Source organism: Protomyces lactucae-debilis (genome assembly GCF_002105105.1).
Source record: "Protomyces lactucae-debilis strain 12-1054 chromosome Unknown BCR37scaffold_2, whole genome shotgun sequence".
NCBI lineage: Eukaryota > Fungi > Ascomycota > Taphrinomycetes > Taphrinales > Protomycetaceae > Protomyces > Protomyces lactucae-debilis.
The window spans coordinates 243,209-263,290 of NW_024467994.1; the positions used below are offsets into that span (position 1 = coordinate 243,209).

Below are 20,082 nucleotides of genomic sequence, written 5' to 3' on the forward strand. Positions count from 1 at the left end.
CAGGTCGCTGCTTCATCACACAAACACAACACAACCACCGACACCACCATCCATATGCGACTATCATGCTCGCATCGCAGATACAGCAGGTACAAGACAAGTCTGACGTCTCTACTAGCATGCTAACCTACAGGTCATCGGTACATCCCGCAGCGACAACGAAAACCTCGAACAGTTAGCGCCGCTCATCCGCAACGCGTGTATTCATAACCAAGAAGACACCCTCCTTGGCGAGATTGAACAGCTTGCGCGACAGAAGGAAGCAGAGATTGAAGAAACCTGTAATGAACACCACAACATCTTTGTCGCATCTGTTGAGAAGCTGTTGCGCGTACGGCAAGGCACGTCTGATCTCAAGGCGCAAGTACTCAGCTTAAATGAGGAACTGCAGGACTCTGGCAAGGCACTTTTGGAACGTCGAAAAGAGGTTCTCGAGACGCGTATTGTACGACGAAATGTTGATGAAGCTTGCAAAGCGATAGAAGCATGTCTCAAGGTACTAAATGCAACGAATCGCATCAAGGAGCTTGTTGAGGGCAAGCGCTTCTACGCTGCTCTTCGCGCCCTGGACGATCTACAGCGCAACAGACTCAAGGAGGTCAGTGGCTATCAACTGACTGGTCTCATCGAGCGCAGCATACCAACGCTCAAAGCATCGATAGAAGATGCCGTCATGGCGAAACTACGCGCTTGGATGCTGGACATTAGGGAGAAATCGCGGCTCGTGGGACAGTGTGCCTTGGAAGAAACACTACGTCGGCAACAGCGCTGGCGCGATCACACGGAGCGGAATCCATCTCTCAAGTTTGCTAGGCTACACTCACCCATCGAGCTGACTCTCAATGAGCAAGGTGATTTTGAACCCCTCCACAACGATACTGTCGAGGTGGATCTTGTTCCACTGTTTGAGTGCATGCATCTCTTTGGAGAGCTCGGTAGCGCAGCAACCTTCAAGCGGCAGTATTCAGAGGACCGTCAGACACAGAAGGATCTCTTACTAGCACCAGTCGCGATGCATGACATGAATGCAGTGCAGAGTCTGCTTCATGACGTGGCTGGCTTCACCATTATTGAGCATACAATCATGGCAAAGACGACACCCTTCAGGACAAAGGAAGATGTGGATATAATTTGGCAGAGCCTGGTCGCTTCGCTGGTGCAGTCATTGAAAGCAGCTGAGCATCTTGACCCAGCTGCTATCTTGCAGATGCGAACCACCATGTTCACCTTCATACACACACTCGAAGGCTACGACTTGGATCTCTCGCCTCTCAACGACTTTATGCTCTCCCTCTTCGAAGGCTACGCTGATGCCCTCAAACGCAAATTCATTGTTGAATTCGAGACAATCGCAGAGGATGACCTCTATCTTCCTATGCGGGTGAACAAAGTCTCCGACTACAAACAGATTGCAGACATTCTCTTCTTTGCGCCGCCCGTCAGCGTCGACTCTCTCACATTCCCAACCATGTTCCCCTTCAGTCAAATCTACCCACTCGCATGTATCGAGCTGCGCAATTTCATCGAGGAGTTTCATGCCTATGCTGATGAGCTCACGCGCAGCGATCAAGTGGAAGAACTGCTCCGAAAATCACTCGACGACCTGCTAGTCGACTCTGTCAATCAAATCCTGCTCTCGAAACTGCCCAAGCAAAGACTCGAGCAGGTCGTTCAGATGAACATCAATCTCGAGTACTTTGAGGGTGCCTGCCTCGAGCTAAACCGCATTCTAAATGCAAATTCCACAAAGCTACAGCTATCAGCCAGTGAGCAATTCCGCATCACGTCGAAGGCTGCTGAGAAGCGCATCTTTGAGCTCGTCAATGAATCAGTGGATCAGTCCCTTGGCACTGCAGACTATGACTGGAATACATCCTTTGTGCAGCACGAGCCGTCAGACTACGTTCAAGAAACAGTTGCATTCCTGCGTGCTACATCAGATAGCAAGCTTGTTCATCTGCCACCACAGATCAAGTCATTTGTCTACTTTGATGCACTCGATCATCTCGCAAATGAGCTACTTCAGCTTTTCACATCGCCCTCGATTCGCAAGATGACAGAACCAGCAATCGAGAACTTCTCCCTCGACATCCGGCATCTCGAAGATTTTGTTGCGTCACTCGACGATCCAGTGCTCGAGACAGCCGATCACTTTGGCGAAATACGGCAGTTGATTGCGCTTGTGCAATCGCAGCGGCCGTCTGAAATGTGCGACCCAGCGACACGCCAGAAAAAGTATGGTCGTGTTAAAATCAATACTGCTATTCAGCTACTTGAGCGGCTGTTGAGCGCGATCGGGTATATGCCGCTTGACTCTGCGACGCGCGCCCGTCGTCAAGAGATCGAAACTGCCTTGTCTGGTTTGCGCCGATGATGTAGACATGACGCCTTGTCGCAATCGAGATCACGCGGCGCAGCTATATAGAGACCCGTGCAGTATCTTCTTGCTCTGCTTCACCAAGATGACCCGTCACTCAGGACCCGGATATGCTGAAGATCCAACGCAGTCGGCCTCGGTCGGCGACAACCCAAACAAGAACAGGGAAATGCACGGCAACTATGAGCCTACGAAACATGGTGGCTTGAAGATGGATGGTACCCCCGACAAGCGTGTCCTCGAGCGGCACATGAGCAAGGAAGGTGAGTCTGCCTGATCGTGGTCGGGCCTTGCTAACGATTGTAGCCAAGGAGAAGCTGCATGAAGGCGAGGGTGGATCCTACGAGACGCGTGGCGAATAGTCAAGTCAAGTATATGTTCATGCAAGTACACGAATCAATTACCTCGTTTTCTACTATCTGAGGCTACTCAGAATCCTCCATGTGATCACTGCCACTGTCTGATGGTTCTGCCATACTGTCCACAATACCCAAATCAACATTGCCGCCAGGCGCCATCGACTCTAGTTTTGCTTTGAGAGCTTCCTCCAGCACCACGGCATCCTGCACAATCCACGAGCCTTCCTCATTGAACGCACGCGCATTTGCAAACATGAGCTCAAAGTCCGCTCGGAATGCATGTACAGAGTCGTACTGCTCCCGCTTGACCTTGCGCTTGATTTGCGTCAGACTGATCGGCCTTTTGATCAGTGTGTAGTAGCTCGGATACTCCTTGCGTTGCGGCAACACAATAAAGACATCAGTACGACCATGGCCGTCGTCAGCGACCAGGTCATCGAGTGCATGCAAGCAAGTCATGAAAATTTTCTGCATCGCGCCCCTTGCTGCAGTCGATACGGACTGCTGGCTCAATGCTGAGGGACCCGGGCCTGCCGTTGTTCTGATACGCTTGCGTGGTGTAGATTCTGGATCAATAGAAGCAGCGCGCGAGTGTCGATTGCGCTTCTTGATGGAGCCCGTACTGCTTGGCACAGGACTTGTTGCACCAGAGACCTCACCTGTCGTGGCGCCCGACTTGGGCTTCCGACGACGGCGCGAAATGAGTTCTGCTGGGTCTTCACCTTCGTCCACAGCGCGCGTCCATTCCTCCTCTGTGAGACCATCATCGTAATTTGCCTCTTTGCGCTCTCGCTTGCCAGCATCGCCAATAGCGAAAAAGTCTTCTGCCACAGCGTGGTCCTCTTGATGATAGACATCTGGTAATTCCTTGTCAGACATGAGTCGAGGGAGCGCTTTTGTAGGACCATAGGGAGACATGATGTCTCGATCTACATCCATCTGCTTGAACAGTCGCAACTCATCATCATTACGAGCAATGATCTCGTTGAGCTCATCATCTTGCTCTTCTTCTTCTTCGGGCTCTGCTTCAGCATCCGCAGCAGGATCACTATCAAGCAAGCTTCGCAAGAAGGCTTCGCGCTCCTCAGCGGTCGACTTGTTGTCAAACTTTCCCGCCTGAATGACCTTGCCGTCGATATCAAGCTTATACTGAGCACGCGCAAGAATTGATTCCTCGATGGACTTGTCGGTGATGAGTCGCAAGATGCGCACCTCCTTGGTCTGTCCAATACGATGCGCACGATCTTGAGCCTGCAAATCCTGATGAGGGTTCCAGTCAGAGTCGTAGATAATGACAGTATCAGCAGCTGTTTATTAGCACAATAGAGACATTGTGGAGATTCACATACTTTGCAAGTTCAATCCCAGACCGCCTGCGCGCGTAGATAGCAGGAAAATGAAGTAGTCACTCTCTGGGTGATTGAAGTCCTTGAGCATTGCGGAACGATCGTCTGCCTTTGTAGAACCATCGAGACGCATGTACTTGTGCCCGCGGAAATGCAAAAAGTCCTCCATGATGTTCATGATCTGCGTCATTTGGAAGAACATGAGGACTCGATGTCCAGTGCGCTTGAATTTCGGCAAGATGCGATCGAGAAGCTCGAATTTGCCTGCCACACGCCAAAGCTGGTCATTGTTGCCACCTTCAGGCACAATCGACCTCTCGACGTCTTCAAAGACAAAAGGATGGTTGCAAATTTTACGCAACTGCATGAGGGTGTTATTCAATCCTTTGATGCCCTGGGCCTTGCCGCCTTTGCTGCCGTCATCGCTGACAAAGAGCATGCCATGCTTCTTCATCTGGTCATAGAGCTTCTTTTGCAAAGAAGAGAGTGGACACTTGATGACATTCTCAACCTTGTCTGGAAGATCCTTCTCGACATCCTTCTTGAGACGACGGAGCAAGAATGGTCGAAGAACCTTGTGAAGACGGCGAATAACGAGAAGCGACTCTTCCTCGGACAGCTCCATCTTATCTTGGCCTCCTGTATTTGCGAAGGGCGTATTGAACCACTCATCAAAGGACTTGACCGAGTTGAAAATTTTGGGCAAGACAAAGTTGAGCAGTGCCCAGAGTTCGGGCAGGTTATTCTGGAGCGGGGTACCCGTCAGAATCAGACGATACTTGGTGTTGTAATAAGTAACGAGCGTGTTGGAAAGCTTGGAGTTGGCATTCTTCATGCGGTGTCCCTCGTCAATAATCATATGCAGCCATTTGATTTTGGACAAGATTGGACGATCCTTGATGATGTACTCGAAAGTTGTGAGCAGCACTTGGAAGGCGCCTTGGCGCACCCCTGTAGCAAGTTGTCGTCTGGTGGACGGCGCTCCCTTGTACACAATCTTGTGCACACTCGGCGCCCATTTTTCAAATTCTAGCGTCCAGTTGGTCAGAGTCGAGAGCGGCACGATGACCAGGAATGGGCCATCCTGCTTCTTCTTCTCAATCAAGAAAGTAATGAGCGAGATCGTCTGGATGGTCTTTCCGAGACCCATTTCATCGGCAAGGATACCGTTGAGTCTGTTGTTGTATAGCGAAATCATCCATTGCAAACCCTTGAGCTGATACTCCTTCAATGTGCCACCAACCAATATGCGCGGCTGCTCCAGGATAGTTTCTTGGATCTTGTGTGCAATTTGGTAATAGTCCAGTTCCTGTGCTTCCTCGGCTGTCGTGCCCTCTTCCTTACCTTCCTTTTCGTCGCGCTCTGACTCGCCAGGACCCAGCGTGCGGTTGTGACCTTGCTGCTGTTTGACGGCTTCTGCGAGCGAATCGAGGTAAGTGTTGGTCTGCTTGAGAAGATGCGTAATACGCGTGTCCTTGGCTTGATCAATGAGCGCCATGTAGGCTTCCTCATCGTCTGCTTTGAGTGCCTGGAGACGCTGCTTCGCATTACGCTCAATACGTCGCTGCTCCTCCTTCTCGATGTAAGAGTGATACGCCAGAACACCTCGGCCGAGCTTTTGTGCCTTTGCTCGGGTCGCTTGCGCATCCTGTGCAACGGCTGCAGCATGAGCTGTGATACCAGTCAGGTAGTCGAGTTGCTTTTGCTTCTCACGACGCTCACGCTCAGTCCTCTGTTGTCGTTCCATAGAATCAGTGAGGCGTGACTCTCTCAGATTTTGTGTCTTAATGCGACGGTAGCCGGCACGATTGTGAGTAGCTGCAAGGGTCATGAAGGAAGGAAGTGCATGCAGCATAGACTCTCGCATCTGTTTTTGCTTTGTGAGTAGTTTGAGTGACTTGTACTCAATCAGCAAGCGGAGCTTTGCATCACTCTCAGTCTTGAAGGCGAAAGCATCCACATTGCTCGGCAGAAGCTCAAGCTCCGACATTCTTGAAACAATACGGTTGTTGATGGCAGCTTCCCTTGAGGTTGCGATGGCTTCAAAGTCGACTCCGCTCGGCAAAAGTGCTGGAACAAGTGGACGGTTTTGGCGGTCACTGTGCTCGGCGTAGGTCAATTCATTCAACAAATCCCGCGGATCAGTGGGTCCATCATCGGCCAGATTCGAGAAGATGGCATGTTGTATGCTCGCAGGAACAGGCAGATTTTTGTTGAGTAGCTTGAAGGCCATAATTTGATTCTTGAGGAGAGCAACCTGTTCCTCGCTCATCGTTGTCTCTTGCTCGCTGGATTGACGTCTATGCTGTTGCTGTTGTTGACTGCGCGCCTGTACCATCCGCAGTATATTGGAGAGCTGTGCCAGTTCGGGATTATCATGCTCGGTAGCACCTTGAGACAAGAGCAGCTTGTATCGGGTGAAGATGTCGTGCAACTTGTCCTTGGTGAGACCCTGTAGCATTTGTGCCTGCATCTGGCCCGCAACAGGTGTGCCGGCGGCCTGCATTTGTTCGCGACACGCGCCGTGTGCAGTAGTGTTGTTGGAATTTGCGAGGTCTGCGAGACGAAGGTGTAGCGCAGTCTGGTGGTCGCTGGCAGGGTTAGAGTAGCCACTCAGGAGACGACCAAGTCTAGACACACATCATGCTTCTGTCTCCTTGGCAAGCAGGGGGGCGGAGAGAGCTCATGCGCTACTACTAGGCTACTGCTACTCAGACAAATAGATGGGCATAGAAATTCAGCTGTGATGCAGACTGCTATACGCTTATTAACCTGCAACCTACTGAATATTCTATGCGCTACATTTGGCACATCTACTAGTGCAAATACTCCGCTCTTGTTTGTCGTCAGCGCAGTCTGTTTGTCATCTCGCATGCATGTACCTTTGCTGTATTTGCCTGTCATGCAATTTGGTGCCCTATTTGCACGCCTTCCTGTTTGTTGACCCTGACTTGGATTTTGGATTTAAAGCCCGCAATGGCCTAAAGGAAAGGCTGCTCGCTTGTCATTCACTCTCATTCACTCAATAGGCTCTGCGCGAGTAGTCAATGATGCTGCTGGTTGGTATCTTGTTGCTGTCTTCTCTCGTGACGGCTAAGGGACATGCACATACTGGTGGCCACACTACGAAAGTGACTCTCAAACAAACTGAATACCTTGCGATCAAAGTTGTTACTGGCAAGCAAGAATTGCGAATGGCGCTGAAGCCTCCTGCACAGATACAGAGAAACGCCGCCTCTCAATCAGCTGTCTCCCAGACCGAACCAGGCACTCCGTCAACTGCATACCTGGTGAATGTTCAAATTGGAAAAGACAATGTCGACCTGGTCATCGATACCGGCTCCTCGGACACATTCTGCGTTTCGAAAGACTTCAAGTGCACCGACAAGGCTGGCAACAGTATAGACCTAAGCGCATGCCGTTTCGGAAAATCCTGTGACAGCGCAAGGACGCGATTCTCTCCTGGCTCGGCCTTCTTCTCCGCTCGCTATGGTGATGGTGAAAACTTGAAGGGGTATCCTTTCCTCGATGATGTCCATGTATCGAACGTCTCCAGCATCGACCAGGTAGTGAGTCTGGCAACCTCTGGGTACTGGACTGGTGACTCGATCTCCAGTGGTATTTTAGGGCTAGGAATCGGCACGACAAGTGTATTCGCAGAGCCCAATCCTTCAGATTCTTCGGCCCGTGTCGTTTATCAGCCATTTGTGAAGAAGCTGCTGCTGGATCATAAATTGCCAAAAGGACTATTCTCTATGGCTGTGACCCGACAAAGTACCGGACAAACGTCTGGTGCCCTGGCCTTCGGCGGCAGGCCACACGGTGTTAAGCTGTTTGGGCAGTCTACATGCGTGCACATGGTGGACATGAACGGAAACCCGACAAAAGAGCCAAAGCAGTATCAAATCAAGATCGACAAGAGTGAGTTTTGAACAATTGACCCTCGTGAGTTTGCGTGCTGACATTTGCAGTCAAAATCGGCAATGTCGTGGTTGCTGGCAGTGAGGACCAGATCGCCCTCATTGACAGTGGCACCAGCTTAATCTCGGCACCTGAGACAGTTGCGACTCAGATTGCTCAAGCTTGGGCGGCTGGCACCCCGAGCATCAGCATTACTATCGGCAAAGTTGATTTCATGCTTCGAGCGGAAGACTTAGTCACCATGTACGAGGGCAAGAAGACATCTACGTTCGTGCCCATGCCAAAAACTTCCGAAAACCAGGCTTTCATCTTCGGCGACGTGTTCTTGAGAAGTGTTCTCGCTGTCTTTGACGTCAAACACTCACGCATGATGTTCACAAGCACAAACGAAGTGCAGCACACAGGGCAACAGCCTCTGAGTGAGGCGATATACACGTGCCATCATCACTAAACTTAACGCTATGGACTGGCTTTCACCTACTCAAGTGTTTCAACGTTCAGTCAAACTGACTACACTTCTTATTACCTCTCTAAGAAAACCTTTATAATTGCCACCTTTCAATCTTGTTCTATTCCCACCCTTCGAGCTCTTCATCTATCCTCTCTTTAGCTCTAGATTCTACGCAGCCACAAAGGAGGGCAAACAGCTGCTTCACGCGCCAAAGAAGAGAATGCGCAACCGCTTCCAGAAACTCCCCCTTTTCGCCCTGTGCGCACGAAAGTCGTCGCAAACGTGTCGAGCACCCATGCCCACACCCAAGGTTGCAGAAGTGGCACGCGTCTGAACAGTTGCACTTGGCTCTGCCTTCCAGGAAATGATACGCGTTTGCCGCCTTTCTGACATGCTCCGCACCATGCGACGTCCAAAGCTCTCCTTACTGAGCGGAGACTTCCGGAACGCTGGGTAGCGACGTGTTGTACGCTGCGGCGCTGCTTCAGTGGAAGCCTCAGAGTACAATGTTGCACGGCGGCGTGCCAGATGATCCAGCCGATACTCCAGGTTGCGCAGATACCCGTCCAATTCTTTGAGCTGTTCATGTCGTCGAGCGATGCGTTCAGTCCCGCCACTGGATATTGTGGAAGCCTCCGTTGTTGGCACAACTCGCTTGCGCGGCCGCAGGCCAACGACTTGTTTAGGCTCAAAAGGGCTATTCATTGGCATGTATGCAGCAGTGTCAGTCTTCACCGCTTCTTTTCAATCAGTCGCGTGACTCTGCTAAGGGAGGTCCGTTCAGGCCTCGCAAGTGTCCACCGCGTGGTCATGGGGTGATCTCGCTTGTTTGTCGCATACGCTCGTCTTCGTATCCAGACACGATCTTGCAACTTTACTGCTGAGCACTCACCCGATGCCCATGCACGGTCTTCTTTCGCCACTGGAAGACGCAGCGCGAAGTGCAGGCATATGCCGTACTCGCAGACCGAAATCTGGATCTGATACCAATTTACCCCTGACACTGCGATGTCGCACCTCACGACTCGATTCAGCAAGTGATATTACTGCTCAGTCACAAACTTCAAATCAAGAAGATCTGATACCACTGCGGTTATGGTAACATCCATGCAGCAGCATATCAACCCATATAGTCTGGATCTGTCTTGGTCTTTTGCACACAGGACCTGTAGTCGCCATCACAGACTGTCAAGTACAGTTGATTGTCAATCAGCAAATTGGCAATGTCCACCATGTTGAGCATCGCTGCAGCTGCTTGGTTGCTCATTATTGCAGTTTTCAGCCGACAGGAGACCCATACCGCAGGTCCTGATTGCCATTACAAGGTTCACGACGCGAGTGCCACGCCCCTCCGGTTGTCAGAGCTTGTCAAAGATTGTACCAAGCCACAATACGGTAACCTTCTCATTCAATCAAGCCCAATCTTACAAAAGCATGCTTTTACGACAGTGTTCCAAGCTCAAGCTCAATCCCCAGCGATCCGGATGCATTTGTAGACACATCGCCGACGCAAGAAAGCGACAATGCACATCCCGATCAGGTCCTCTTTTGTGGAAACGTACCCGAGAGGATTAAAGAAACTTGTTTCTACGTCAACAATGGGAAAGCTTTCTTGTGCGGTCCAAAAGGTACAAACTCTCAATGCGCGTACACTCATTGACTCGTTCAGGCAAGCCTCTGTTTAATGTCAGGGCTTTTCACGACACAGATATGGTTGAAATCGGAACAATGAATCTCAAAAGGGACGTGTACGCTCACATGAGACAGAAGGCCGAGAACTTCAGCCTCGACACTTCGAACAAGGTCAAGGTGCACGGTAGAGAAGCTGCTATGTTAAATTTGAGGCTGACCTCTGCAGGACCAGGCTGCTGGGAAAATCCTGACCCTCACGAGCCCGAGGGTAACCTTTTTGTCAAGTTCCTCGCAGTTGGACACTGGGGTACTCTCAATGATGATTCTGACATCGATCATCCTGTCATGCGAACTGAGCACTTTGTTAGAGACACGCTTATTGCTGCAATAGAAGCCGACATCGAAGCGAACAAAGTTGCCGCGAATGATGGAGCCTACTTTAGTACGTGGCTGCGTTTGTGTCGCAAGAACTAACGATAGATTGCCAAACTCAACCTTATGGAGGAAAGGCTTGGAAGTCTGTTGATCTCTACACTGATTTCTATGAACCCAGCGACGTCTTGGCCAACGGCTGTGGGTACCAGGACCCAAATCAAGTCATCAAGGCCACGAAACCGCTGTGTCCTGATAGGTGTTACACATATCGACCATGTCTTCAGGGAGTACCAGTTTGGCGTATCCCTCGAACCGTCACTGCCGCAATGTACGATCGTGACAAATTGCTTGGGGTCGAATTGAAACTTGAATTTGAGACGAAGAGTCAAGTGAGAACGTGCGGCATCGAAGAGCGTCTGATGACAATAATACCGGGTTTCCTCCCACTCTCGTTTTTGGGAGTTGGTCCAGGCATGTTCATCTACACCATCATCTCAGTCGATTGTGCTATTCGCTTCAGGTCTCCGCCAGCTGAGACAGTGCATCTGTAGCTTCCTTGTATAGATCAGTCAAGTGCCATAATAGACTCAAGTTTCTTCATTATACAGCCATGCCGATGAAGCAATAGTGCAAGACCCGAGAAAGTTCAGCAACCTGGTCCCTGAACAAGAGGGTCTGACCTATTGGGCTCAAGACATAACTGTGACGAGATGTATTTGCACTCATATGCATATAAAATTCACAATAAGGCCAGATGCTAGTCACCTGTGAAGTGCACGCCACTATCTCCTGGCAGCTGATGAAATCTGATGGCACAGTCTAACGAGATGGTGTTGGCGGCCCACATGCTGAATTCCTTTGGGAGCGTTGGAATGAACCCAGGCAGAATTGTCAGCAGCCGCTCAGCGGTCTCGCACGTTTGTGCCTGCGGCTTGGACTCAAAGTTGATTGTGAGATAAGCCTCCTGCTTTTCATCACCATCGTAAATAATGGCTTTCAAGGATTGCGGCACGACCAAACCGTCGACTGACTTCGAGCACGGCGTGGTGCCACCGCAATGAGCCGGGCAATGGTTGCCAAGGCCTGTCACCTGCGACACAAAATCGCAGCCATTCGCGATTCTTCCTGCACATGTTTCGTCTAGAGGATTGCACGGTATGCCTGTGGAGGAATGACCAGCGTAGCCTTGATTGCCACACTCTGTCATTAGCAAATGTGTGTGTAGGGAGGCATAGCTTCTCACCATAGTACACCTTGTACGGGCTCTTCTTGAGATGTTCAAGGGCTGTCCAAAGGGCAAGCTTGAGCCAACCTCCAACCTCTCGTTCGTTGAGCACGACTGGAAAGCTGGCGTTATTCCTCCTTTCAAGCGTACCCCACACGCCCCACTGTCGGACGAGTACTTTCAGGTTGCCCTCCGATTGAGGAGCATCAAGGGAGCCCCAGCAACCTGTACCTGGTCCGTCAGCGCGGTTCACTGGGCAGAATAACAGACCATGTGTCATGAGAATCCTTGTAGGCGGACTGAAACAGTTGATACCGCTTATCTCTGACGTATCTTTCAAGTCTTCCCAAACGTTTTTGATCAAGTTTAGCGACCCGACTTCGACATAATCAGTACTGGCAAACACTCTCATGTTCAGCAGAGGCTCTCCTGTGTAATGTCAGAGTGCATCAGGATAGGTTGAAATGATGATACCGAGTTTGCCACAGAGAAACTGGTTGCCACTGTCTACCCAACGACAAGTTTCTTTGACCCAACCTGGAATCTCATCGCTATCACAAATGAGGATCTTGTTTTCGTACTTGCCGCGTTCGATCCATGTAGGATCCACGCCTGTATAGCTCGTTGCCCAATCGTAGTAGCAGGCTTTGCGTTAGCACTCGATGGACGGCAAGGAGCAAGGCCATACTGGATTGCGTCGGCGGAGTTGAGCACATTTTTTGAAGGACTGGTAATGAGCGGCCGATGTAGTAGCAGTTGTCAGTCTTTGGTAAATTTCCTTTCCCCATTACTGCAAGAGCCAGCGATAGGACAGTGAAGGCTTTGACATGCATTGTTGAGTTTGACAGCGTCTTGTCACAGTCTGCTCAGACTGTTGGCCGGATGCAGCAGAATCACCAAAGTGGTGTAGGTGACCCTTTAGGCCATCCTTCGAGTTGAACCACCCAGGTGCTTTTGGAGCTTTCAAGTGTAGAGATATCCGGATGATCCACGCGATTCAGCGTCGCATAATTTCTTTTGTCATCCTGAGATATCGCGTTGCCCCTGAGTTGCTGCAAGATTGCGAGGATATCTGATACGATATCTGATGCTCCAAGCTGCCACACTGCCAGGCGGCAGGGCTGGAAGGTACAGAATTGAGCTACGTAGTAGGATTTGACCATAAGCATATTGTACGGACGATCACTTCTCCAGCTCCTTGTTGGACTGCTGCACCCAGGCTGCGCTGCGTGCGGCATGTTCCTCAACCGACTTGGGGTCGTTCTTGTACTTCTCCTTGAGTGTGAACTCGGTGGGCACATCCAGTCCCTTCTTCGTTGCAGGTCGAGCTTCAATGCGTTCTGTCCACTTGACAACATTGGGGAACTCTTCAACATCAACGCCAGCCCAAAAGGCCATATTGACCCAAGAGAAGTTTGCAATGTCTGCAATGGTGTACTTGCCACCGACAAGCCAGTCGCCAGTCTCCTTGAGACGCTGTTCAAGCACGCCATACAGACGACGCGTCTCATTCTGATAGCGCGTGATACCGTATTGCTATTTGTCAGCGAGCCTTGGGTACGGGACGGACAAACAATCTTTTCCGGTGCGTATCGGAAGAAATGGTTGGCTTGACCTTGCATAGGACCCTACATGTCAGCCTGTTCGTTGTGCGGTGACCTTGCTCATACGAGACCAGCGTTCATAAAGAACATCCACTGCACCACATCCCAGTACTCCGTCGTGCCATAGCTAAAGCTGAGCTTGTTGTCCTTGTCATACTTGTCGGTCAAATAGATCATAATGGCACCAGACTCAGTGACGCCGTAGTTGTTGGCACCCTCCGTCTTGTCTACAATGCCCGGGATCCTGCCGTTCTTGCACTGAAATTTGCCGAGGAATTCTTCGGATTTCTGCTCATTCTTGTTGAACGAGATGTTCTTCACGGTATACTCGAGACCCAGCTCTTCCAGCAGAATGCTGATCTTATGGCCGTTAGGCGTTGGTGCAGTCAGGAGCTCGATGGACATCTTGGGAGTGGTGGTTGTTGGCAGTGGATTGAGTGGAGCCGAATTCAGATTGCGACATCGAAACCCGAGATCCAGATACAAGCACATCATCAAAGTGCAACCCTGATAGAAGCCAGCAGAGGGGACATGGCCGCGGCGCCTGTATCTATAGACGTCGCGGTCACAGAGGGGACTGTTCCGGTGAAACCACCAGGACTCGGGAAGCGTGGGCCAAAGAGCCGCTCAGGCTGCCGCATGTGCAAGCTGAGGAGAGTTCGCTGCGATGAAGGTAGGTCCATTAATTGACTGGCTACAGCATGTGCTGACAAGAGTCAGGCAAGCCGATATGTAACAATTGTTTTAAAAGAGGCACAGACTCTGAGTGCAGCTACAAGGCAATCAGGCGATCAGGACCATTCACGCCAGGCGATGCAAGACATGTTGATGATGCGGGGCCAATCGGCAGTCCTGGACAGCTACTCAGCTACTACTTTGCGCACGTCGCTGATGTCTTTTCCATCTTCCATGGTAAAGACAATCCATTTGCGATGAAACTACGTGAACTTGTGCAAGATTCACCGCCCCTGACTTTTGTGATCCAGTGCATGAGTGCCTTCATCATGTCTGCAAAGGATCCAAGTCTACATGATATGCTCGCAAAAGGCTTAGCTCTACAACAGCAGTCATTCCTTGCTCTCCAAGATGCACTCGGACAAGAAGACCATGCGCAGAGTGACGCAACCTTTGCATCAGTCATCCTGCTAGGCCTTTCTGAATCCTGGGAGGTACAGCGCAAGAACTCGAGTGGACTGCATCATCTGTTTGCAGCAAAGCAGTTGCTCATTGAACGGTATGCGCAGATTGACAAGATGCCACCGCCTGCCACCTACTTGACGAGCATGTTGCTCTACTGGGACACGCTTGTCTGTGTGCACAATGATACACGCTATGATTCACGATACCTGGCCGCTTTGCAACAAGCTTACAGTCAAGCTCATCTTCAGCCGCTTGACTCGATCATCGGAATCAACTACACGCTCTTTCTCATCATCCAGGACGTCCTGCAGCTTACACGCCAAACAGATGTAAGTATAGAACAAATTCACCAACAATGTCGAGCACTCGCAGGATGGGAGCAAACTCTATCGCCCCAGCAGCTCTCGCAGGTCGAGGGCAAGCTGGGTCCAACGTGCAAGCTAGAGCACGTCCTGCTTTGCGGAGAAGTATGGCGACAAGCGACGCTTGTCTTGATTCATCGTCATTGGGCACCTATGTTAGGCACGACCGATGAAGCACTCACAGAGATGGCAAGCGCTGGTCTTCAGCTATTACGGAGTATCCCGGACGCTTCAAGTGTTTGTGTGCGAGACATGTTTCCCCTGGCAGTACTGGCGCCGGATATCAAGGATTATACAGACCGGGCCTTCATTACATCTCGGTATCAGGCACTGTACGAAGCCATCAAGATTGCCTACATCAAGGATATCAGCGATTATTTGACGGAGTTGTGGCAATCGATTGACACACGGGCACATCGGTCAAAGGAGTGGTTGCAGCTCATGGCGGATCGGTCCTTTACGCCGTTGCTTGGCTAGCAGGCCTTTCTACATGTACAGCTAGACGACTGATTTGTCTAGATGAGTAGCTCAATTGTATCGCTCGACAAACTTGCGCTGTAGTTGCGCGACGCTCTCCTTAAACGCCGTCACCTCATGATCGCAGTCCAAGCTGCGTCCTTGATGTGATTTGAGACAGCTGATGACCTTTTCACGCTGTGCAGAGACTTCCTTGTCCTCTGCACCCAACGTAGGCCGTTTCTGTAGCTTCTTCTTGAGGTCGTTGATATCCTGCTCGAGCATATTACTATCGAGTCCACCCTTCTTTTCCATGCCGATATTTTCCTCTGCTGCTTTTTGTGTCGCTGCCGCTAGAGCCTCTCGCTCTCTGCTGCGCAGTTTCTGCAGTTCCTGCTTGACGCGGTCTTGGATGTGTTGCTCCAAGGATGCAGCTCGGGAGAGATCGCTCTCTGACTGGGCATCGAGGTGGGAGACGAGGTTTGGCGAGAACTGGATGGGGATGCCGGATGTCTGGAAGGTGACGCCGCTGCCTTGTTCCTGGGCCTTGGAGCCTGCTTGACCCATTGTTCCTTAGGAAAGTCTATGTGGTCGTAGTTGGTCGTTGGTTCTTGGTCAGTTCCATGGACAACGCGCAAGAGACCACCAGCACCAGCACCATAGTATAGACCATGATGCGCATCACTCCGCCAGACGCTCATGCAGCCTCAGTCGGCGTAGACAAGCATCTCCTCGCTCCAGCAGCACCCGTCCACGATACCCTACGACACGGCCACGCATCCCTTGCCGCGCAACACAATAACCGACACCCACTCGAACATCGCCTCATGCATTGGGAGAAGCAGCAGGCAGAAGTCAGGCTAGAGACCATGCGCCGTGTCTATGGACTTGCTGAACCTGTGAGGCGTGGCATGGAACTACATATCGTTCAACAGGTATGCACTCTCTTAACCTCATTGACGCGCGTCATGCGATGCTGACAGACTTACTCTAGGGCGCTCGTCCTGCTTTGATGGGATCTCCTGTCGGCCTTGATATCCTCAACAACACAGACCTGAAGCTTGACGTGGACGATGTTTTCCGCAGCATGCCGTCAGACAAGTCGCTGCACGACGACATGGACCGCAAAGTACGCTTTCGTTCATAAGCAAGGCCTTGCAGTCTCATCCTGATGCAAGACGCTCTCGACGCATTTCTACGTAGCTAAAACTTGCTCTTGTACAGCGCAATGTAAATAGCGTCTGCTTCACCGCCACCTGCGAGTGTCTCGATCTTCTCCTTGGTGACCACAGAGACTTTGTCGTCATTGAACCGATACCAGTCGTCCTTGTCGCCCTTCATCCATGCTTGGTAGTGGCCACTGTCTGCACTCGCGCCAGAATGTGTCAGCACACCAATCAGCTCATACAAGCCGCAGTGGTTGGCACCTGGATCCTGCTTCATCTCTTCTGTCAGTAGGCCATCCACCTCTTTTTGTAAATCAATGGCTTCCGTTGCAGGTACTTCACTCGCAAGTTCCTGTGTCTTGGCACGCTTTCGCGCACGCTCATCATCTTCCTCTTGCTTCTGCACTTCTCGCACACGATCACGAATCGGTGCCATGGTCGCTTGCAGTGCTTCCGTACAAATAGGGGTGGCATCCAAATCAAACGGGAACCCAACTTTCCGCAAGATCTTGGCCTTCTTCTGCACACCGGCTTTATAAAAGAAGCGCACAAAATTAACAGACAGGTATTTTGGTAAGCGTGACACGGCTGCTTTTTTTGTAAAGACGGCATTGCGACCAAGAACTTGTGAATGCTTCTCCACTTTATCCGTCAAGCCATCTCGGATACCATCGAGCATGAAATTGGTAGTGCCGCTGATATGACAGTTGAGCTTGATGAATTCCTCAATGCTGTCGACTGCAGGTTCTTCGGTCGTCTCATCGCAGGTCTGAGTGACTTGTAATTTCCCACCCATGAACCGGTCGAGCGCACTTTGTACTTGCTCGCCTGCTGCTGGTTTGAGGTTCTGTCGTAGCGTATGCATAATTTGCGACCAGCACTCTTCTGCATCCTGCTGCGCATACCCCATACCTGATCGACTCCGCTCTGCAAATTGAGGGAAAGCCTGACGAAGTGAGGAGAGAAACATGACTGGATGGATGGGATCACTGGTCCCACTCATACTCTTGTACAAGTCGCGTAGGGATCCTGTCAAATTGCCACCACCATAGGCAGTGAGTTCTTCCTGCAACTCTGGTACTTTCCTGAGCAACTGCAACGTACTATTCATATAACACGTATTGCCCAAGTTTTCCAAACCAGGCGGCGATTGTGTCTGTTTTGCCAGTTCAGCGGCATCCATATCTTCCACAAACTTGGGCTGTGCCACTTTTTGCGGGAGGGCAGTGCTGCTGCCCATCATCATGAGACTCGTGCCTGCTTTGAAGCCGAGTGTATCGAGCGCTGCATCATCCTTGAGTGGGCCACCCTTCACGAGGATCTTTTGTCTGTCTGGGTCGACGCCTGTGAGGCTGTAGATTTGGAGTTTGAGGGTATGTCCTGATTCTGCGGTATCGACATCGACTGTGAATGGCTTGTTGCCTGCCCACTTGATGGTGATGGGGATGGTCATGCTGTCGTAGTGCTGCATATGTAGCGCATCACTTCCTCTCTCTGCGTGCGCGTCGACAGGACAAATTCAGATGGCAGGCATGGCACATTCTTCCTCATTCCTTGCTTCTTCCTCTCTTCCTACACAGTCTGCACTGTCCATACTCGTATCAAAACATCGTTGGCTGTTCCTATCTTCGGCATCACTCTCGCTTTGGGCATATTTGTGACTGCGTATTACACTCTACCACGTCCATCGCGAGCTTCACCTTCTCGGGCTCCTCCATCATCGCTCTTCTTCATGGTGCAAGACAAACAGCACGTCCTCATCATAGGAGGCAATGGCTTCCTAGGCTCTCACATCATCACCAGCTTCCTCGACGCAGGATGGCCCGGCTCAAAACTCACGGTCCTCGATATTCGTGAACCCAATACAAAAGTCCCCAGCGTCGGCTACATCACGGGTGATATCTGCAATCCAGACGATATGCGCAGTGCATTTAGAGGGATCGATATTATTGTGCATACAGCCTCACCGTTGCATGGACTCGGTCGAACAGTGTACTTCAAAGTCAATGTCGAAGGGACACGTACGATTATTGATGTTGCGAAAGAACTGGGCGTCAAGGGACTCGTGTATACCTCTTCTGCTGGTGTTGTCTTTGATGGGAGTGATCTTGTCAATTGTAATGAAGATGCGCGGATCCCTGAAATCGCCATGGATGCGTATAATGAGTCCAAAGCAGTTGCTGAGCAACTCGTCCTCGACAGCAATGGACCAACCTTCAAGACATGCGCTCTTCGACCTGCAGGACTCTTTGGGGAAGGCGACAGGCAGATGATTCCGGGAATGCTCAAAATCTTGAAGAATGGCCAAACGCGCTTTCAACTCGGCAACAATGACAATTTGTTTGATTACACCTATATTGGCAACGCCGCACACGCTCACGTCCTTGCAGCGCAAAAATTGCTTCAAAAATCACAAGATCCACAGCACGTCTATCGTTCAGCTGAGGGCATCGCCACAAACGGTGTTGAAGGGGAAGCCTTCTTCATTACGAACGGCACACCCATCTACTTTTGGGATATGCCACGCGCGATTTTCGCATACATGGGGCATAAACATACAGGCAGCTACATTGTCTTGCCAAAAGCACTAGCGACGTACATGGGACTCGCGAGTGAGTGGGTCTGTTGGGTACTCCGTAAAGAACCCACTTTTACCAGGTTCCGCGTTCAGTTTGCTTGTGCGCAACGATACTATGACATTTCAAAGGCCAGAGAACGATTGGGTTATGAAGCGCCGGTATCGCTGCAAGAAGGTCTAGCGCGATCGCTTGAATGGGCAAAGCAAAATGGAGAAGCTTGAATTAGGAGAACGAGTGGAAGAAGCTAGAGCTGTTTTGTTTAGAAAGCGCGTCAACATGAAAGAGAAGGAAAAGGCACCCGAAGCCTTCTAGACATCCAGGCGCGACGATTTGTCTCGGTTCGTGGGTGACTGCGTCCTTGATGGTTTCGCAATCTTTGGATCGCTATATCCCCAATCCTTCATAGACTCGCCATAATGCTCGCTTGGCGCTTGAATGTACGTTGCTCCCTTCACAAAAGGTACTTCAACCATGCTCGGAGATTCTGTTGTCTCGTAGTGTGGTAAGGTCATGACATCGCTCGTCGAGTCATTCGCGTGTTTTGGTTGATAACGACGAGACCCTGTCATAATGGACGATACATCCGACTTGCTACCAGAAGCAGCATCCTTCCCACGATACGGTCCAGCCACATCCTGATCATTATCGAATTGCTCCCACTCTGCCTGTTCTGCGGCTTCACGCTTGCGAATCTTGAGCATGTGACGGATTCCAAAGAACCAAAGGACAACAGCTACAATAAAGAGTAGTGGACCGACTGAAAAGACAATGAGCTGAGATGGTTAGTTTTTTTCTTTTTCGCATGTTGACAGGAGTTGCGCATTTTGGGTGGGGGGCGCATGCGCAAAATGGGCGTACCTTCCAAGCTGGGATATCGGATGGGTAAGATTTGGTTGGGTCGCGTTCTGGCATGGAGGTAGGCGCGCCTTGATGCGGTTGTAGTAGAGAGCGTGAGGATGTGTAGAGAGAGAGAGAGAAGGCAGCAGTTGGGTGTTGTGTTTGAGATTCGCGTTGTCAATTTTACCCCTTGCTGCTGCTGCTGCTGCTGTCAGGGGAGAAACAACCAGGAACGAGTTGTCTCAGTAGGAG

The 20,082-nt window shown here is 50.8% G+C and overlaps 14 protein-coding genes across 14 annotated transcripts; 7 read left to right on the forward strand and 7 right to left on the reverse strand.

Annotated features, from left to right (window-relative positions):
* Positions 1–31: 31 nt before the first annotated feature.
* BCR37DRAFT_376169 (exocyst complex component Sec15) lies at positions 32–2,810 on the forward strand. Its single transcript, XM_040868546.1, has 3 exons — positions 32–89; positions 134–2,640; positions 2,684–2,810. The coding sequence occupies exons 1-2, from the start codon at positions 66–68 to the stop codon at positions 2,372–2,374; spliced, it is 2,265 nt and encodes a 754-aa protein (XP_040727745.1). The 5' UTR covers positions 32–65; the 3' UTR covers positions 2,375–2,640; positions 2,684–2,810.
* On the forward strand, positions 2,463–2,739 carry BCR37DRAFT_390620 (uncharacterized protein; the record flags this gene model as incomplete). The annotated part of the gene is made up of 2 exons (XM_040870885.1): positions 2,463–2,640; positions 2,684–2,739. 2 exons carry the CDS (start codon positions 2,463–2,465, stop codon positions 2,737–2,739), a joined length of 234 nt encoding a protein of 77 aa, XP_040727746.1.
* Positions 2,803–6,315, reverse strand: BCR37DRAFT_343574 (SNF2 family N-terminal domain-containing protein; the record flags this gene model as incomplete). Its single annotated transcript, XM_040867514.1, has 2 exons — positions 2,803–4,043; positions 4,086–6,315. The coding sequence occupies 2 exons, from the start codon at positions 6,313–6,315 to the stop codon at positions 2,803–2,805; spliced, it is 3,471 nt and encodes a 1,156-aa protein (XP_040727747.1).
* Positions 6,316–6,967: 652 nt separating this feature from the next.
* Positions 6,968–8,555, forward strand: BCR37DRAFT_128805 (aspartic peptidase domain-containing protein). Its single transcript, XM_040866052.1, has 2 exons — positions 6,968–8,003; positions 8,054–8,555. The coding sequence occupies exons 1-2, from the start codon at positions 7,130–7,132 to the stop codon at positions 8,452–8,454; spliced, it is 1,275 nt and encodes a 424-aa protein (XP_040727748.1). The 5' UTR covers positions 6,968–7,129; the 3' UTR covers positions 8,455–8,555.
* A 100-nt stretch (positions 8,556–8,655) lies between these two features.
* Positions 8,656–9,165, reverse strand: BCR37DRAFT_390623 (uncharacterized protein; the record flags this gene model as incomplete). Its single annotated transcript, XM_040870886.1, has 1 exon — positions 8,656–9,165. The coding sequence occupies one exon, from the start codon at positions 9,163–9,165 to the stop codon at positions 8,656–8,658; it is 510 nt and encodes a 169-aa protein (XP_040727749.1).
* Positions 9,166–10,188: 1,023 nt separating this feature from the next.
* On the forward strand, positions 10,189–11,224 carry BCR37DRAFT_129496 (uncharacterized protein). Its single transcript, XM_040866054.1, has 3 exons — positions 10,189–10,265; positions 10,313–10,528; positions 10,567–11,224. The coding sequence occupies exons 2-3, from the start codon at positions 10,432–10,434 to the stop codon at positions 11,010–11,012; spliced, it is 543 nt and encodes a 180-aa protein (XP_040727750.1). The 5' UTR covers positions 10,189–10,265; positions 10,313–10,431; the 3' UTR covers positions 11,013–11,224.
* On the reverse strand, positions 11,171–12,490 carry BCR37DRAFT_376175 (uncharacterized protein). The gene is made up of 4 exons (XM_040868547.1): positions 12,375–12,490; positions 12,161–12,331; positions 11,705–12,115; positions 11,171–11,659 (listed from the first exon to the last, which is right to left on the reverse strand). The coding sequence occupies exons 1-4, from the start codon at positions 12,472–12,474 to the stop codon at positions 11,436–11,438; spliced, it is 906 nt and encodes a 301-aa protein (XP_040727751.1). The 5' UTR covers positions 12,475–12,490; the 3' UTR covers positions 11,171–11,435.
* Positions 12,491–12,868: 378 nt separating this feature from the next.
* BCR37DRAFT_390625 (glutathione S-transferase) lies at positions 12,869–13,695 on the reverse strand (the record flags this gene model as incomplete). Its single annotated transcript, XM_040870887.1, has 3 exons — positions 12,869–13,222; positions 13,261–13,314; positions 13,357–13,695. 3 exons carry the CDS (start codon positions 13,693–13,695, stop codon positions 12,869–12,871), a joined length of 747 nt encoding a protein of 248 aa, XP_040727752.1.
* Positions 13,634–15,295, forward strand: BCR37DRAFT_129906 (fungal-specific transcription factor domain-containing protein). The gene is made up of 2 exons (XM_040866056.1): positions 13,634–13,963; positions 14,007–15,295. Exons 1-2 carry the CDS (start codon positions 13,958–13,960, stop codon positions 15,267–15,269), a joined length of 1,269 nt encoding a protein of 422 aa, XP_040727753.1. The 5' UTR covers positions 13,634–13,957; the 3' UTR covers positions 15,270–15,295.
* BCR37DRAFT_376179 (uncharacterized protein) lies at positions 15,147–15,852 on the reverse strand. Its single transcript, XM_040868548.1, has one exon. It carries the CDS (start codon positions 15,813–15,815, stop codon positions 15,321–15,323), a length of 495 nt encoding a protein of 164 aa, XP_040727754.1. The 5' UTR covers positions 15,816–15,852; the 3' UTR covers positions 15,147–15,320.
* A 70-nt stretch (positions 15,853–15,922) lies between these two features.
* BCR37DRAFT_390628 (proteasome maturation factor UMP1-domain-containing protein) lies at positions 15,923–16,395 on the forward strand (the record flags this gene model as incomplete). The annotated part of the gene is made up of 2 exons (XM_040870888.1): positions 15,923–16,183; positions 16,243–16,395. The coding sequence occupies 2 exons, from the start codon at positions 15,923–15,925 to the stop codon at positions 16,393–16,395; spliced, it is 414 nt and encodes a 137-aa protein (XP_040727755.1).
* Positions 16,396–16,451: 56 nt separating this feature from the next.
* BCR37DRAFT_343634 (uncharacterized protein) lies at positions 16,452–17,867 on the reverse strand (the record flags this gene model as incomplete). Its single annotated transcript, XM_040867519.1, has 1 exon — positions 16,452–17,867. One exon carries the CDS (start codon positions 17,865–17,867, stop codon positions 16,452–16,454), a length of 1,416 nt encoding a protein of 471 aa, XP_040727756.1.
* Positions 17,868–17,960: 93 nt separating this feature from the next.
* Positions 17,961–19,442, forward strand: BCR37DRAFT_128610 (sterol-4-alpha-carboxylate 3-dehydrogenase). Its single transcript, XM_040866051.1, has one exon. The coding sequence runs from the start codon at positions 18,147–18,149 to the stop codon at positions 19,212–19,214; it is 1,068 nt and encodes a 355-aa protein (XP_040727757.1). The 5' UTR covers positions 17,961–18,146; the 3' UTR covers positions 19,215–19,442.
* On the reverse strand, positions 18,955–19,986 carry BCR37DRAFT_376184 (uncharacterized protein). Its single transcript, XM_040868549.1, has 2 exons — positions 19,852–19,986; positions 18,955–19,766 (listed from the first exon to the last, which is right to left on the reverse strand). Exons 1-2 carry the CDS (start codon positions 19,903–19,905, stop codon positions 19,302–19,304), a joined length of 519 nt encoding a protein of 172 aa, XP_040727758.1. The 5' UTR covers positions 19,906–19,986; the 3' UTR covers positions 18,955–19,301.
* Between the last annotated feature and the right edge of the window lie 96 nt (positions 19,987–20,082).